Source organism: Empidonax traillii, unplaced genomic scaffold (assembly GCF_003031625.1).
Source record: "Empidonax traillii isolate 1590-97213 ecotype Southwest subspecies unplaced genomic scaffold, ASM303162v1 scaffold244:size1524873, whole genome shotgun sequence".
NCBI lineage: Eukaryota > Metazoa > Chordata > Aves > Passeriformes > Tyrannidae > Empidonax > Empidonax traillii.
Genome location: NW_020955437.1, coordinates 257,749 through 273,104, shown reverse-complemented (window position 1 = coordinate 273,104; position 15,356 = coordinate 257,749). Strand labels below are relative to the sequence as shown.

General features: G+C 38.2%; 1 protein-coding gene across 6 annotated transcripts in view; it reads left to right on the top strand.

The window, feature by feature from the left end:
- Window positions 1-15,356, top strand: part of ARHGEF7 (Rho guanine nucleotide exchange factor 7) — a 122,090-nt gene that overhangs the window by 93,117 nt on the left and 13,617 nt on the right. For 4 of the 6 annotated variants that reach the window (XM_027888694.1, XM_027888697.1, XM_027888698.1 and 1 more), the window contains 6 exons: window positions 3,246-3,324; window positions 4,685-4,824; window positions 5,624-5,848; window positions 7,841-7,934; window positions 9,337-9,426; window positions 12,659-12,835. In XM_027888694.1, the coding sequence (XP_027744495.1) occupies window positions 3,246-3,324; window positions 4,685-4,824; window positions 5,624-5,848; window positions 7,841-7,934; window positions 9,337-9,426; window positions 12,659-12,835 (805 nt within the window). Of the gene's footprint in view, window positions 1-3,245; window positions 3,325-4,684; window positions 4,825-5,623; window positions 5,849-7,840; window positions 7,935-9,336; window positions 9,427-12,658; window positions 13,778-15,356 lie in introns of all 6 variants that reach the window. The other 2 variants (XR_003571744.1, XM_027888695.1) reach the window with 2 other exon arrangements.

Genomic DNA, 15,356 nt, shown 5'->3' with positions numbered 1-15,356 from the left:
TGTTTTATAAAATTCTGGCCTATGAGCCCAGTCTTTGATTTTTTATTTTTTTTTAGCTGTTACTATCAGCAAGGAGGGGTTTTTTACCTTGTTAGTAGTTGCTAATGAGAGGAAGTATCAGTAGCTTTTTGAATCTACTAAGAAAACTGTGCTGTTGCATAGGTGTGTTAGTGTTCTTTGACTGCTGCTTGAGTCTTAACAAATTTACACAGTCATTTTAAGCATTCCTTGGTGTGAGTTAGGCTTTTACCATCAGTTTGTTTATGTGGAATTACATTAGTGTTTTATCTTTGAATCAGCAGAACACTTTTAAAATTAATCTTTTAGTTTTTTCTGTTCAATGATCATTGAGACAGTTTAGAAGTTGTTTTGGGGCTCACAGACTAGGTTCCCTCTGGATGAAGTTGAATTGAAGGCATACTCCAGAAATGCACTTGATCTACTCTGGCTGTTGGAGAAGATGAAGTTCATGGGCTGACATTCAGTTCCTAGTCCTGACCTAGGGCTAGCCCAGTATAATGCCACCAGAAATGCATACAACATGGCTTTTGGGACCTTAGCACTAGGTGTTTCCCTCACAAGTTCTCTGCTCACTGCTGGTAGGCACAGCCCTGGAGCTCTCTACCAAGTTTCGTTTCCAAATACTTGTGGCTGTTGCCCCACAGGCCTGTTCAGAAATGGAACAACTCTGCTCTAGTGCAGGAAGATGAGTGGTGTTTGGGTTGGTTCCCCTGTAGCTCTAGGGCATGTTTCACAGAAGCACTTTACATTTTGGGTGTGTAGTTCCAAAGACTCCCGAGAGGCAGATGCACAGTCCATGACTCCCTGAAATCTGTATAAATGTTTTTCAAGTATTGCCATGCAGGTTTGAGGCATCACAGTAAAGCACCAAAAGCAAGGGAAAAACAGCAACCAAGTTCTAAAGAGATTTCACCTGCTAAAAGTGCTTCTGTAAATCAGGCACTTGAGCAGTTTATTCCTTTCTCCTGATTTGCCTGGTTTGAAGGAATGCTAAAACTTAGTCACTTGGTGTTTCTATGTTACCAAATAAAATGCAACTCTTTTTTTTTTTTTTTTTTATTAAGAGCAAATAAATTCCAACTTTTATGTTTGGATTCATGCCTTACCTGCCACAGTAGTAGCTGTATTTATCAGAAATGGCACTGCCTTAGATAGTTCAAGTGGACAGTCAAGTTTGTTAGCTTTGTGCTGCTTCTGGTTGTTCCAATGTTGGTAGAAAAGGTATTCTTTTTAAAGATTAAAAAGGCAACTGACTGGAAGTTTAGCATGTTTAAAAACAGTATGAAATTAAACAATCTGTGAGGTTTTATTTTGCCTCTCCTACTGTATGTCACTTACATTTCTTCCTCCTCCCTCCCACCTTATCCCCTAGGTGGGCATCATTGTTCAGGAAATAAGTAAATAAGCAGTTTTCTGCGCATTTGTCTTCAGCTTCTACTCAGAATGGCCACAGCCCCTTTTTAGAGTTCACCATCCAACACTGTTGAATACGAATATCTTAATTTCCTCCTAACTTCGTGTATGATTTTCTTATACACTGAGAATGTCTCAGATTTGAATGACTGCATATTCACAGCAAGGTAAATTTATTTTCAGCACTGTTTGTGTCTGAGACAGTGGCACAGAGCCGCGTCTGGATTGTGTGATGTGGACCTCCTGGACATTTTTTCTGAGGTTCATGCTTCAGAACTCGGATGGGTATGGAGAGATGATGATGCAGTTCCCTCAATTATTCCCACAGAAATTATGCCACTGGAGGCTGCATCCATCATTACACCCTCCCTGCATTTCTGAGTAGTCCAGTTGTTAACAGGCTTCAAATTTTCTGGTTGATAGTGCTGATATCTGCCACATGAGCTAATGGGGAGAACTTTTAGCAGTGGTAAACTGAAGTCATGTGGAGCACAGACCATACTTCACAGGGGCACTACACAATTGTTTGTTGAAGGAAAGGGAATATAAATGATTTACAAGTTCAGTTCCAGTTTTCTCTGTGTTTTGCTGACTGTACTTTTTCTTGCCATGCGGTTCAGGTGATCTTTGTCACCAGTCTTTTGCTTAGTGTACCCCCATATTCCCTTCCCACCTATGTCAGCAATTCTTGCACATCTGTCTTGTTGTGGTTCTATGCTGTGTTATTCATGAATTTGCAAACAGGGAAAAACAGGGAAAAGCAAATTTTAGCTGCATTGTAAGTGCACATGTCCACCACTTTTCCCGGTGAGGAAGCTGCTGCAAGAAAACTCTTTCTCTTTGGTATCTTGGGCTTGAGCATGTTCTGTGCATACAGAATACCAAGTGATTTTTCATTTCCAAGCTTGTAAGGAACCTTTGTCCATTCTATAGTCGTTAGGAAAGAAGGAGGAATAAAGCTGGTTTTTATTCTTTTCTCTCGTTGGAGCCAACATTCCGCAATACATAGTATTTGCTCTTTTGCCAGTGTGTGTTGAATAGCGTTTCTGTGCAGGAGAAAACAGGATCTGTCTTAAAGAACTGTAATAAAAGTTGAAGTTTTGGTAAAGCCTTTCATCCTGAAAATAGTCCATCTTATTTATTGTTCTGTATTTTTAAAGGGTCAAAAAGTTATCCTAAACTGATTTTCTTTCCTCCTTGACTGGGTTTAAAATGAGATCTTCTGCAAAATTACTGTGTTCTGAACAAAGGTTACAAATTTGAAGGCATTTACTGCTTTCCCCTCCCCCACAAATATTTCTGTGAGTGAATTTAGTAGTGGCATTATTAGAGAAATAAATATTCAGTAAATAATTGATGCATTCGTTTAGTGGAATCTTCCTTTATAAATTTACTTCTTCTGCAGACCTTATTTTGAGAGCTAATCAAACAGTTTGCAAGCAAATGTGATTAAAGAAAGTCACCATTGCCTCTAATCATGTAACATGGATGACCCTGAAGGTCTCAATGTCAAGACCTCGAGGGTATGAGGAGTGATCACTATTACATTTGTATGGATTTCATAGCCTGCATAGGTACCAACTATTCTTAATGAAGTCGCAGATGTCATTTGCAGAAGTTGGACATACGAAAGACCTCTAAGATGTTTGTGTTGAGTTTTAAATGTTTTTAAACCCATCAGTGTGTGCGTATGTGTTTGTCAATTTACTATGAATGTTTTTGTTCAGGGCTTAAAGTTAGTTTTTTCTTTACTTGGTAATGTTTTTGTGTGTTTTGGATTTAACTTCAGTGTTACTGCCCTTTTCTTTAAGGGAAAACTGCCCATGACCGGAATGACTATTACAAAGCTAGAAGACAGTGAAAACCATAAAAATGCATTTGAAATATCAGGTATTGCCCATTAATATTTTTATTTGCTACTTATTCAGGATATACTATTTCAGACATCAGATGCTCTATCTTGATGGGAAATAGCATTTTTACCGTGAGGGTGACCAAGCACTGGCACAGGGTGCCTGGAGAGATCTCCATTCTTGGGGGATGCTGAAGCTCACTGGCCGTGATTCCAGGCAACCACCTCTAGGTGTCTGTGCTTTAGCAGAGGGGTGGATGACCTACAAAGGTCCCTTACAGCCTCAGCCATCCTGTGATTATACAAATTTTGTAAGGCTGCTGCCCAGAGCCTTATTTGAAGACTGCTTTTTACTGCTTGCCTTAAGCAGTTAGGGAGCTGTTTTTGCATGGGATTCATCCAGGAATTTCTGTTATCTCAATGAATAGAAGCAGTAGCCTTGGAGAAGGTCCTTTATAAGAAAGCGGTTTACAGTATGCTATTCACGGGAAGAAGAGGCGTTCTAGAGACTCTGGAAAAGCTTTGATCGAGAGCTTGCTTCTGTAAATGTTTCACCTCTTTTCTGAGAGACTTTTAGCATCTCTGGTACTAATGATGATTGCCATTGTGCTTATTTTGGATAATTTCTGTCTGTTAAGTCATTTGTTTCATTGTATATCATTTGTCCTTAGGCAGTCTAAAGGACAGTGGGAGCAGGGTCCACAGGGTGGAGCTTCATACCTTCATTTATTTCCCGGATTAGTTCTGCTCCAAACAAGTTACATTTGAGTAAAGTGATTTTGGCCCTCTCAAGTGGTTGACAGTATCATATCAATGCCATGAGGCACAGGGGAAAAAAACCTGTTGATGATGTGTGTTTTTCTGAGATAATGCTATGGAACTGACCTCAAGAGGAATGTGATGGGTTAAATGGAGTTAATTGCAGAAATTAATATTTGGTTAAGATTGCATTCCCAAGTGACCTTTCCTCAACTTTAATACTAGGTTCAGACCAGTTTTGTGTTGCCTTCTGAGAGACCATTGAACTCTGTTTTATGACTTTTTCTGTATTGTAGCATACAGACTCAAGAAAGACTTTTTACGATATGTGCTGGCTTTCCCGGGGAGAGGTGTAAGGCTACTAGATGAGCCTGTCTCCTACATCTATTTCTTGACATTAGGGTTGTGCCTAATTACTATATCTATGGAAAAAAATAGAACTCCTGTGCTCTACTAAGAATAACTATGTGGAGGCAATGTCTGTTACAGCCTGGAAAAGTGGGATGCTGTTGTACTGAAAATAGAAGTTAAAATTTTTTGCTTACTACTTAGAGTTAGGAAATGTCTTTTATAATTACATCACATTGACTAAGTTGTTCTTCCATGGTTTCCTGTATCTTCTGGTATGTTTTCACCTAGGAAACATGATTGAAAGGATACTAGTTTCTTGTAACAACCAACAAGATTTGCATGAATGGGTGGATCACCTGCAGAGGCAAACCAAAGTCACAACTGTTGGGAATCCCACCATTAAACCTCACTCTGTGCCATCTCACACGGTAAGGAAGAGCTTCTGGATTGAAGTGAATGAGCAGAATTAAGTTGTCTGGCAAATATAGAATCATAGAATAGACTGGGTTGGAAAAGACCTCCAAGATCATCAAGTCCAACCCCTGATCCAACTCCAATTACTATATCATGGCACTAAGGGCCACATCCAATCTCTGCTTAAAAACCTCCAGGGATGGTGAATCCACCACCTCTCTGGGTAGGCCACAATGGAAAGCATTATGTTTTTAACCATTAATAACAAGAACTGAATGTTGTGACTGTAGTTTTATGGGTCAAAAGATCATTCTGTTTTTAATTGTGGGAACAAAAAATGCTTAGATCTTGGTATAATAGTTTAACTGGGTAAAAGAAAATTAGTTATCATTACTTTTTCTATTTTGACCAAGTAATACATCACCGTCTTTTAAGTATACTTAGAAAAGTAGGTTTTAATTGGTGATGTATTTGACAGGCTGTGGAGAAACAATTCACTGAAGTAATTTCTTTTGAGTTCTGCATTTGAATTGTTGGATATGAATGGATCTAAATTTAGCTCTGTCCTCAGTGGAGAGAGAAGTGGGAGCAGGGCTGCTCGTAGCTAGTCTTTCTTTAGTGTTTGCTCTGTGGTAGACAATAAAAATTGTTTAAGCTCCATTTTTTCAAAGAGTTTAGTGTAAAAATTTTCAGAGACCAGCTGTAATAAACAGAAGTACTAGATAGCAAGTGAGATTATTTCACCAGTCCTTGGTGAGACTATGTCTTCGTTACGATAATATGCTTTCTTTCCTTTCCCATCATGTTTGGCAGCTTCCTTCCCATCCAGTAACACCCTCCAGTAAGCATTCAGACAGCAAGCCAATACCACTGACTCCTGCGTACCACACTCTCCCTCATCCATCACATCATGGGACTCCGCATACCACGATAAACTGGGGACCACTGGAACCTCCGAAAACCCCCAAGCCTTGGAGCCTGAGCTGCTTACGGCCCGCACCGCCGCTGCGGCCTTCAGCGGCTCTCTGTTATAAAGAGGTGAGGCGCAGCAACCAAGAAGTAGGACTCTGTAGCATACCTACAATGGGAAGTCTTGACTTTTTTTCACACACCACCATTTAACAATTTTGTGCATGTTTTTGTATAATATAAAGCTGATTTGACAGGTAATGCTGAATCAAAGGTAACCTACCAGTGCTCTTCATTTCAAAGAGGAATTTAGTCTTATGGTTCAGAAGATACAAAGGCTTGTTTTGTTTTTAAACTAACAGTTAATTTATTGTGTTGGTCATCCAGGCTTATTGCAATCTAAGTTATATTCTAAGGACACTGCAAAGTACTTAGGATAAGGGATCGTTACTGCTTCCAAATGCTGTACCAAATCATTCCAAAGAGCGCTGGTGGTATGGTTGACTCTTGGTTCCTCTTATCTACCACTGTTAGTAGGTAACAATAGAATATTCTTTAAAAAGAAGACTGGTAACTGTCAAAATATATGTAATGTTTCTGTACTCAAAAGAATCTAATGACTAATGCTACTATTAGCAGGAAAAAAAGCATAGATTTTAAGATGCTGTTTAATTTTTTAAGTAGCATATGGTACGAAATAGGAAACCGTTCCAAAAGACGTGAGTGGTTTTAGCCACATGGTAGGTTAATTTGGTCCTTGCACTACATTTTATGTGTTTTTTTCAAGAATAAGAAAACTTCGGATTTATGTTGGAAGTTTGCGCATATTGCGAGGAGAATATTCCACGCTCTCTAGCCTGTTAGTATCCCCTATTTCAGTGTTTTTATTGTGCATTCTCACAACACTAGTTTAGTGTAGAGCAACAGGGCCCAGAAAGTATCATACAGTTATACCTAAGAACATTTTATTCTGCAAGCATGAGATGTTGACAGCAAAATTTTATTTTGCAGATGTCTAAATTTCAGATTCTTAGAAACTGTAGCCTAAACACTATTTCCGAGAGAGGCCTGCCTGTGTTATTGTTATTGTGGGTTTGGGGTTTGTTTTTTTTTTTTTGTTGTTGTTGTCATTTTGGGTTTTGTGGGGTTTTCTTTGTTTGTTTTCTTTTGTTTTGTGCGGGCTGTGTGACACTTTCCTTTTCTTTTAAGTCCCCTAAACAACAGGAAAAAAGTGATAAAGGGATCTACAGTGCAAGATTAGTATTGAGGCTTAGTTGCTACACCAGGTTCTTCTGTTTGGCTGTACTGTATGCTAATTTTGTTATTTAATCCCTTCATGCTTTCATGTGTAGGCTACTAAATTATCTGATGTATTAAAATTTTATCATCCTTACAGTATTTAGCTTACCATGATGCTCAAAACCTATCCTCATTTTTCTCTGGTCTGTCCTGATCATTCACCTTTATACTTTCATGTTCTTCATTTTCATAGAAGATGTCTTGGGTCCTTAGGATAAGGGGTAGACCAGCATATTCCTGTTGTTCCTGAATCCTAGCATTATTCCTGTAAATTAGCATGACCACATTTTGAGCAGAAATGCTGCTGGGGTTTTTTTGGTTGGTTGGGTTTTCTTTCTTTTACTTTTTGGCTTTTTTTGCTATAGGGCTTTGTAAGAACAGACCTAAACTTGTACAGATTTTGGCTTTGAGGAGTATACTACCTGCCAAGCTTCCTTGTCAGATCATTTTTTACCTGCTTCTAAGTAGGCAAGTGAAATGGATTGTGTCTCATCAGTAGTTTGGGGAAGAAAACCTATGTTAATGTACTCCTGCCTCTTCCCTTTGCTCTGCTCCCCAACAGCCTGTGTGATTTTGCAGCAGGTTTTATATATATTTCTGTTATTAGAACATATAAAATACCTGACTTCATGTATAGTTGGAGAAAGGGTAGAGTGGAAATCAGCCAATTCAGGCCACTTGAAGGTGGCAAAAAAATATTAGAAAACTTAGTTTTGGTGCTGTTAAAAGGTTTTTAGTTAGTAACTTCTGTATGTGTCTTAGAAATTAAACTTCTGAAATATTGTATAGAAGCTTTACTCTTTTTTATTTTTCCCCATACAGGATCTCAGTAAAAGCCCTAAAACCATGAAAAAGCTGCTTCCCAAACGCAAGCCAGAACGGAAGCCATCAGATGAAGAGTTTGCTCTGAGAAAAAGTAAGAGAGATGTGAACAAATGTCTGCATAATTCAAGTGCTGGAATTAACATCAGTTTAAATTCTGTGAAGGTTAGATGTACAGTGTAAGCAAGTCATCTAATTTCCTCTCCTGTGTCAGGGGAGAGGGGTAGGTGTCTCCAGAGGATAATTTGTTTTATTCATCTTAGGTACTTATGCTACAATGGCATTAGTTGTTTTCTAGTGCTTTACTGATTATGATCCACTGATACAGTGGATGTGTGCTTGTGAAGTTCCTATTTCTACCTGTTTGTTAGCAGGAAGTGAGGTGTAGAGCCATGTAAAGTTCAGTAAGGTAAAACTGACTTTTAATAATGGAAACAACAATTCGAAGATTCTGTACCATTCTTGCAGAATACTTTGTAAGTATGTTCTTAAACTGATCCTGTTAGGAGCTTCTGCTGAGGTTGGTTTTGGCAGGCTGCTTATTGCTGCCAAATTGGAGATGAATTGCTTCCATTGTCACTTCTGAGATACAGCAATCTTCTCTAATCTCTTCTAAATAAGATCATTTGCTCAAGTGTGTAGCTAAGTAAATTGTGTCCTGGGGGGCATCAGGCACAGCATCACCAGCTGGTCAAGGGAGGAGATTGTCCCACTCTGCTCTGCACTGGTGTGGCCTCACCTTGAATATTGTGGCAGTTTTGGGCATTGTAATATAGGAAAGATATTAAGCTGTTAGAGAGTGTCTAAAGGAGAGCAATGAAGATGGCGAAGGGGGGAAGCCGTATGAGGAGCAGCTGAAGTCACTTGGTCTGTTCAGGCTGAAGAAGAGGAGACTGAGAGGAGACCTCACTGCAGTTACAATTCCCTTGTGAGAGGAAGAGAGGGGCAGACACTGATCTCTATTTTCAATAGAGTGCACTGTTGAAAGGGATAAAAAAAAAATATATATATATATATATATAAAAATATATGTACGAACCCCAGAAGTCTTCAGTGTGTCTTCTGTGAATTAATACTCTATTCCTTGATTTCTTTGATTAAATATTAAAGTAATATGCCGATGAAATTGTATGCCTATATAATAACTGGAGTATATAAAATGAGTGTGTATATATATATATATATACTGGGGTATACAAGTAACTGGAGCACTTCAAAACCCATTCAGTGCAATTTCAGATGCTCAGAAAATGTCTTGAATGTGTGGGTGATTAGTCTGACTTGGTTTTTTTCTAAGCACTTCAAAATAGTATTTGTCTTTTAAAACTGTTACTTTTTTTTGTTGAGGTTTGATTAAAATTGTATGATTAATGAGAATTTTCAAGAGCTGATTAGGCTGAACTCTGGACTCAGCTGAAACGTAGTGATTTGCAAAGACTTTTCTGTATTAAGCAATATGACCGTGTTTAAAATTCTGTTTTTCCCATTGATTTTAGGTACAGCTGCTTTAGAAGAAGATGCTCAGATTCTTAAAGTCATTGAAGCATATTGCACAAGTGCCAAAACACGTCAAACACTAAATTCAAGTAAGTTAGAAAGTAGTCAAATTGGTAGAAATGGCTAACTAAAAGAGGCATTACATAGTTTGCAAAAAAATGTGTTCTGTGTCCTCAGGCCTTTGCAAATAGCAAGCTGGACCTGCAAGAAATAATAATCTGTTTCTGGCTTAACATCAGTGCCAAGTGTTTATGTATTGGATGCCAAGGAGCATAGTTAGCGACCGTTATTCTTTCAGTATTTAAAAATAATCCAGAACAACAGAAACCCAGAAGTGACTACTTGTCGTGGCTTAAAATTGTACTAAGCCTTCACTAGTGAATGAGAGATGTGTGAACTGAGTATGACAGTTAAACAGTATGCTTTTGATTAAATTTCAAGAAGCTGGTAAGTAAAGATGAGGAATGAAGAAGTCATAATAATTTTGGAGAACTGTATCTGTTGTGTTTGATTTAACAAAGACTTTCTCTATGGAAAAGTAACCTAGACTTATAAACATTTCTTTCATTTTACTGCCACTAGTTGTTTTAAGTATTAATTACAAATTTTAACCCCGTCTCATAATTTCAGAAGAAATTGATCTCAGCTACTATGTGTGTTGCTTAAAGCCATTTTTAGTTTCTCAGATCAATACCTAGCATATTGAAAACCTGTAACGTGCCTCTGGGGTCCTACTTCATTTAATCCAAATCAAGGTTGCCATGTGGAGTTCCTCTGTATTGTAAGTAAAACATTGCGCAAAGCAGGGGAGTCCACCAGCATGTGTTCCATTTACACAAGGGAGGAGGAAATGCTGTTGCCTTCGTTCCTTTTCACACTGTTGAATACAGATTTAATTCGGAGATCCTTGGAACACAGTATAATGATCTTGAAGTATTTGGCTGGTTTTGCTGTAGTCAGGAACCAGGACACTGGACATCATAACTTCTTGTCCACTAAAGCTGTTTAAATTTGCAGTATTAATCACTGTTACCACTGTCTACAGGGCTCTGGGCCCATTTTGCTTCCAAGCAAAAGCACTTTATGCAGACAGTTGAGAAGCCTCAAAATACAATTACAAAGTTAGTTCATGGATTTTCCTAATATGTGTTCTCTTACTATTAATTATCACCTTGAAAAGAATGCAGCTACTTTGTATTCCTATGTAACCTAAAGTGGGAATATGGCTGTTGTCTGTTTCTACAGTTCTGCAGACTATAGAAACATTTGAAGTAACAGCAAAAGCCTTCCTTTTAATTTTTCTGTCTTGATGAACTGTAGATCTCCAAGGTGATAAAATTAATTACTATTACTATTTTTTATTAATACTATTTTATAGCCCTGCAGTCATTACAGTAGTGTGTTTAATTGGATAAAAGGAAATGAATGTGATCAAAGTTCTGAAGATATACTGTTGTTCCAAACAAAATTAAATATATGGTTGCTGTTTAAATGCCTGAACTATGATCTATTTATTTTTTCCAAGGATAATGTGACAAGAAATGATTGGGAAAACATTTGCACTTGCACAGTAGGGTGTGTGTGCAGATATAAAATGGATATGATTTTTTTTGCTTGGCTATTTTTTCTTTTCTATGTATATTTAAGAAATATACATATTGCTGTGGGTATCATTGCATACATCAGAAGTTGACAGTTTTTATTTGCTCTTAGCTGTAGCAAGAAACAAGTTTTTTGTATTGATAAGCACACAGCTGCTTTGTTTGAAAAGAATAATGTTGTATAAGACTCTAGGTTTCAGAAAACCCGTTTGTAGACTGGAATTGGAAATGGGCAAAGAACCAATCAACCTGGAATTGCTTCTCTAGGAGCAGTAGTCAGTGTAGAATAATAGAATGAGAGAGTTGCCTGTCATCCATGAAGTATGCTGTTGTTTTACATACTCCATTTTTACTTCTGTTTAATATTCTGCCTGTCCCTCACAGCACTCACTGGGAAATTCTCCTGCCTGCACCTTAATCCAAACCCCAAGGGGTGCCGCTTTTGGCAGAGTCAGTTCAGCAGGGCTGTGGCACCAGTGCACACTAGTAAGGTGTGGCATTAGAGGTAGCAGAGCAACTTTTTTTCAGTTCTTTGGGTTGGAAAGATGTGGGGTTTAATTTGGGGAGGCAGATGGAAGTGAAAGAGCAAACTTTTACTTTCTTGTGCTTCTTGAAGACTGAGTTTATTCTGCATTTGTACTTCAAATGAAGACTTAAAATCTTTTGCAATATCATGTGTATTGCAAAAGCACACCCACTTACATGTTTCAGTCCTTGGATATTGCCAGGCCTTTACAAATTAAAAAAGTGTCCTTAGCTATGTTAGACCAACTACTCCAGAGATCTGAAGTATTTAATTGGGAAGATAGATCTTCAGATAGAGGCGTGTAGGCAGAGGTGTGTGAGGGGTTGGAATGGGCTAAGCTGTGTTGCTGTTAGCCTCTTGGCCCTGTTTTTCTTTGAGTGAATTTACCACATGGTTTAACAAACAGCAAGGGGTACAGGCACAGAAAACCTATACTTTGGCAGTCCACTTCAGTGGGTGCAAGATGTTGCTGCTGATTTAGAAGTCAGCAGCCCTGCTCTGCATGAGAACCTTTGCTTTTTTTCCCCCTGCATTTTCCTCTTCATGGTGGTGACACAAGCACTTCTGTGACTGTGTTGTGAGCTGGTGGGAAAATTACCTGCTTGAAAAAACTAACCCTACAAAAGATTCATTCATCTCAAGGTGTTTCCTGACCTGGCTCACGAAGCAGCTGTACAAAAGATTGTGTCATTACAAGGGAGGGAAAGGATGGAGGTACAGATATGTGATGGGGAAGGGGCTGTTGCTTTTCACATCAGCACTGGACCATGCTGGCTTACTGTGTTTATTGTTCTGTGCCCAGTCGAATCCCCCCCAGAACAGAACTGACTCTGTATTTAAAAAGAACCTAACTTCCTCTTCAAAAAATTTTGTTATTCAAAATTCTCAGCTGAGACTAGAAGCTTAAAAATCACTTCAAAATTGTATTGTAATGGTTCAAACATTATTATATGCTGAGTGTAATTTATACCTAAACCCCAAACAAATTTGAAAAGAAAAAATTAAAAAAAAAAAAAGAAAAAACAACAAAACAACTTTGGTGCCTTTTTAACAATATTTTCTCTTTTCCTTCTCTTCCCATCACCTTTTTGCTTTTATTTCATGTGTTTGGTTGTGGCTATTCCTTACGTTCTCCTCCTCATCCCACCTCTGCCTATCCACATCCACCATTTCATTTCACCTATACATCCTTAGCATGGCAAGGCACTGACCTGATGCATAATCACGTCTTGGCTGATGATGACCAATCAAGTCTAGACTCCTTGGGTCGTCGCAGTAGTCTTTCTCGTTTGGAGCCTTCAGACCTCTCAGAAGACTCTGACTATGACAGTATATGGACAGCCCATAGTTACAGAATGGGGTCTACATCTCGTAAGAGCTGTTGCTCATATATCTCTCACCAGAACTAATGCACTTCTGAGCTTTTTCTTAACAAATGCTTGTTGTATCACAGCCTGCTTTTCTTAGATGTTTTCTTGCTGTTCCTTGTCTCTTTAATGTGATATTTTAACAACTTCTGAGGGAGCTCCTGAAACTTCAGTTATACCTGGTGGATGGCTCTATTGCCAATTCAATACACATACAAATAAGTCTTTCTAAAAAGTGTATATCCTGTTAAGGATGCTATTTCTTGAAGATTTTTTTTAACTGACATGTTAATTTGTAGCTCTGAATGGTCTTTTTTTTTTTTTTTCTTTTGACTTGGTCAGTGTAGTAACAGGTCCTTTGTTTTCTTTTTTATTTTGGATACAGCACATTTTTATATTTTGTACTGAAACCATACTGGTTTGTGAGCTGAGTGCCAGCTATATGGAAATACCTTAGTGGTAGTGGTTGGATTTTCTACATATTATTAACAAAATACAAAGCTGGTAGAGTAAGAAAAATGCAGCTTAAAAATAAGCAGTACAAGAGCTGTAAAATCATTCAGATACCCAAGTATCTGGCCTATTTGTCTGGAAGAGCATTTGCTAATCCACAGAAAATTCTGGTTTTATGGTGCTGTCTTTTCCTCATTGCTTAAAATGTTTATATGAAGGACCTCACTGCTCTCCCCCCACCCCAGTCTGGCAATTGTCATGAAAACCTGGCAGTCCATGCTCATTACATGCAGTGTTTTGATAATCTCATGTTACCTGTGGTCATACTGTCACTTTACTGTATGCAGTAGCGTGGCAGAAAGCAGGGTTTAGATGTTTACTTGCCTGTTAAAATACACAGCTGCCAACTCTCAATTGACCATTCTTCTTGAAAAGACGAGATGAAAATGGTTCCCCTGATGAAGGCTCCAGTGTTCAGCATCTGAAACTCTAGGTACAACTGTGATCAAATTGGCTTGTTTGAAGTTCTGAATAATAGAATGCTTGGCTTTTTGGGTTGTACTGTTTGGAGCATGTCCATGACAGATTTTATTGTGTCTTGTAACTTCTCTCATGAGCAGGTTTGTTTTCAGCAGCAGCTCTTCACTTACAGTCGTGTTGGCTTTTCAGAGAACTGTGACATGCTGTGCACAGCTGAAGGTCTCAAACCTGCACCTGGGGCACTGCTGGGGTGAAGTGTGTGTGTGTGTGTTCTGTCTTGTTGCTAAAGTAATTGGCATAAAAAAAAAATTACATGTTTTCTAAATCTTTTTTAGCATTAGGGAAAAGTGTGATGAAAGTGATGAGAGATCAGAAACAATTCTCAGTTTCGCTACAGTTCCCAAGTGTAACTCCCTTATCCCTTTTCACATAAGCATCTTATCCAGAGTTCACATAAAACTCTGTGGACGAGTTCAGAATAATCATTATGTAATTAACTGCAGCCTGGGAACTTGATCACACTGTTTAGAAGAGAAGCAATACCTTTCTTCAAGTTACATGATCAGAAAGTTAGTAGTTGCTAGGCATGCATGATTCCAGAAGGTGGTCAGTGTGGACAAGATATTTCAAAGCAGCTCATGTCTTCAGATTTGCATTCAGTCTTGTTTGATCACCTGTTCTATCCTCTCTTACTATTCAGTAATGTGACTAACAAAAGCAGTGGTGCTTACTAAGGAGGGTTTTCAGGGGTATGTTTTACTACTGATCATGTATTAATGTAATGACCAGGAACTTCTGTATGTTGAATCTTTTTTAAATGGGGGAGTGTTGCTTAAAGAAACGAGATAAGTATGTGTGCTCCATACCATTTCACAGCGCATTTGTAACACACTTCACTCCCCTCTTCCTTTCAATCAGTTTTTGTTTCGCTGTTTTTGTTTGGTTTTGTGTTTTTTTTTTTGTTTTTTTTTTTTTGTTTTAACATATATGGAAAGTATGGATTTTTGCCCTGTTTCTTATGCTGTGGTGTTCTAGCTGAATAATGTTCTCTGCACTGGATAAATGATAATTCTTTTATGTCTGTTTCATGTTATAAAGTGTAAATATGAGTTTGTAATACACTTGTTGCACTTGAAATTTCCTTATCACACAGAAAGGTTTGCTGTCCAGATCTGAAGATTTTACTGACTTTATATGCACCAAAGCTTTGACAGTTTACCACCATTAATTATTGTAGCATTTAAGTCATTAAGTATTATCATAATTAGGATCTCTCATATCGTCTATCCTCATATTAACATCATGGCACATTTAAAACCATTCTGTGTCTTCAGTGTTACAGACTGTTATTGTGAATTGATCAGGAGTATTAATGCAAAATGCCTAAAACAAACAAACAAAAAAGGCAAATGTGGAAATGGTGGTATTCAGTCCAAAGGTTCAGTGTTTCTATTTTTGTGGAACTTCAGTCATGGTAATAACAGTACCTTATGTTTATGCAATTCTGTAAATTGTATGTGTACAGTTACAAATACACTGGAAGGATGGAGAACCTGAATTGGAAGGTAGGTTCAAGGCATTGTCAGCCCCTC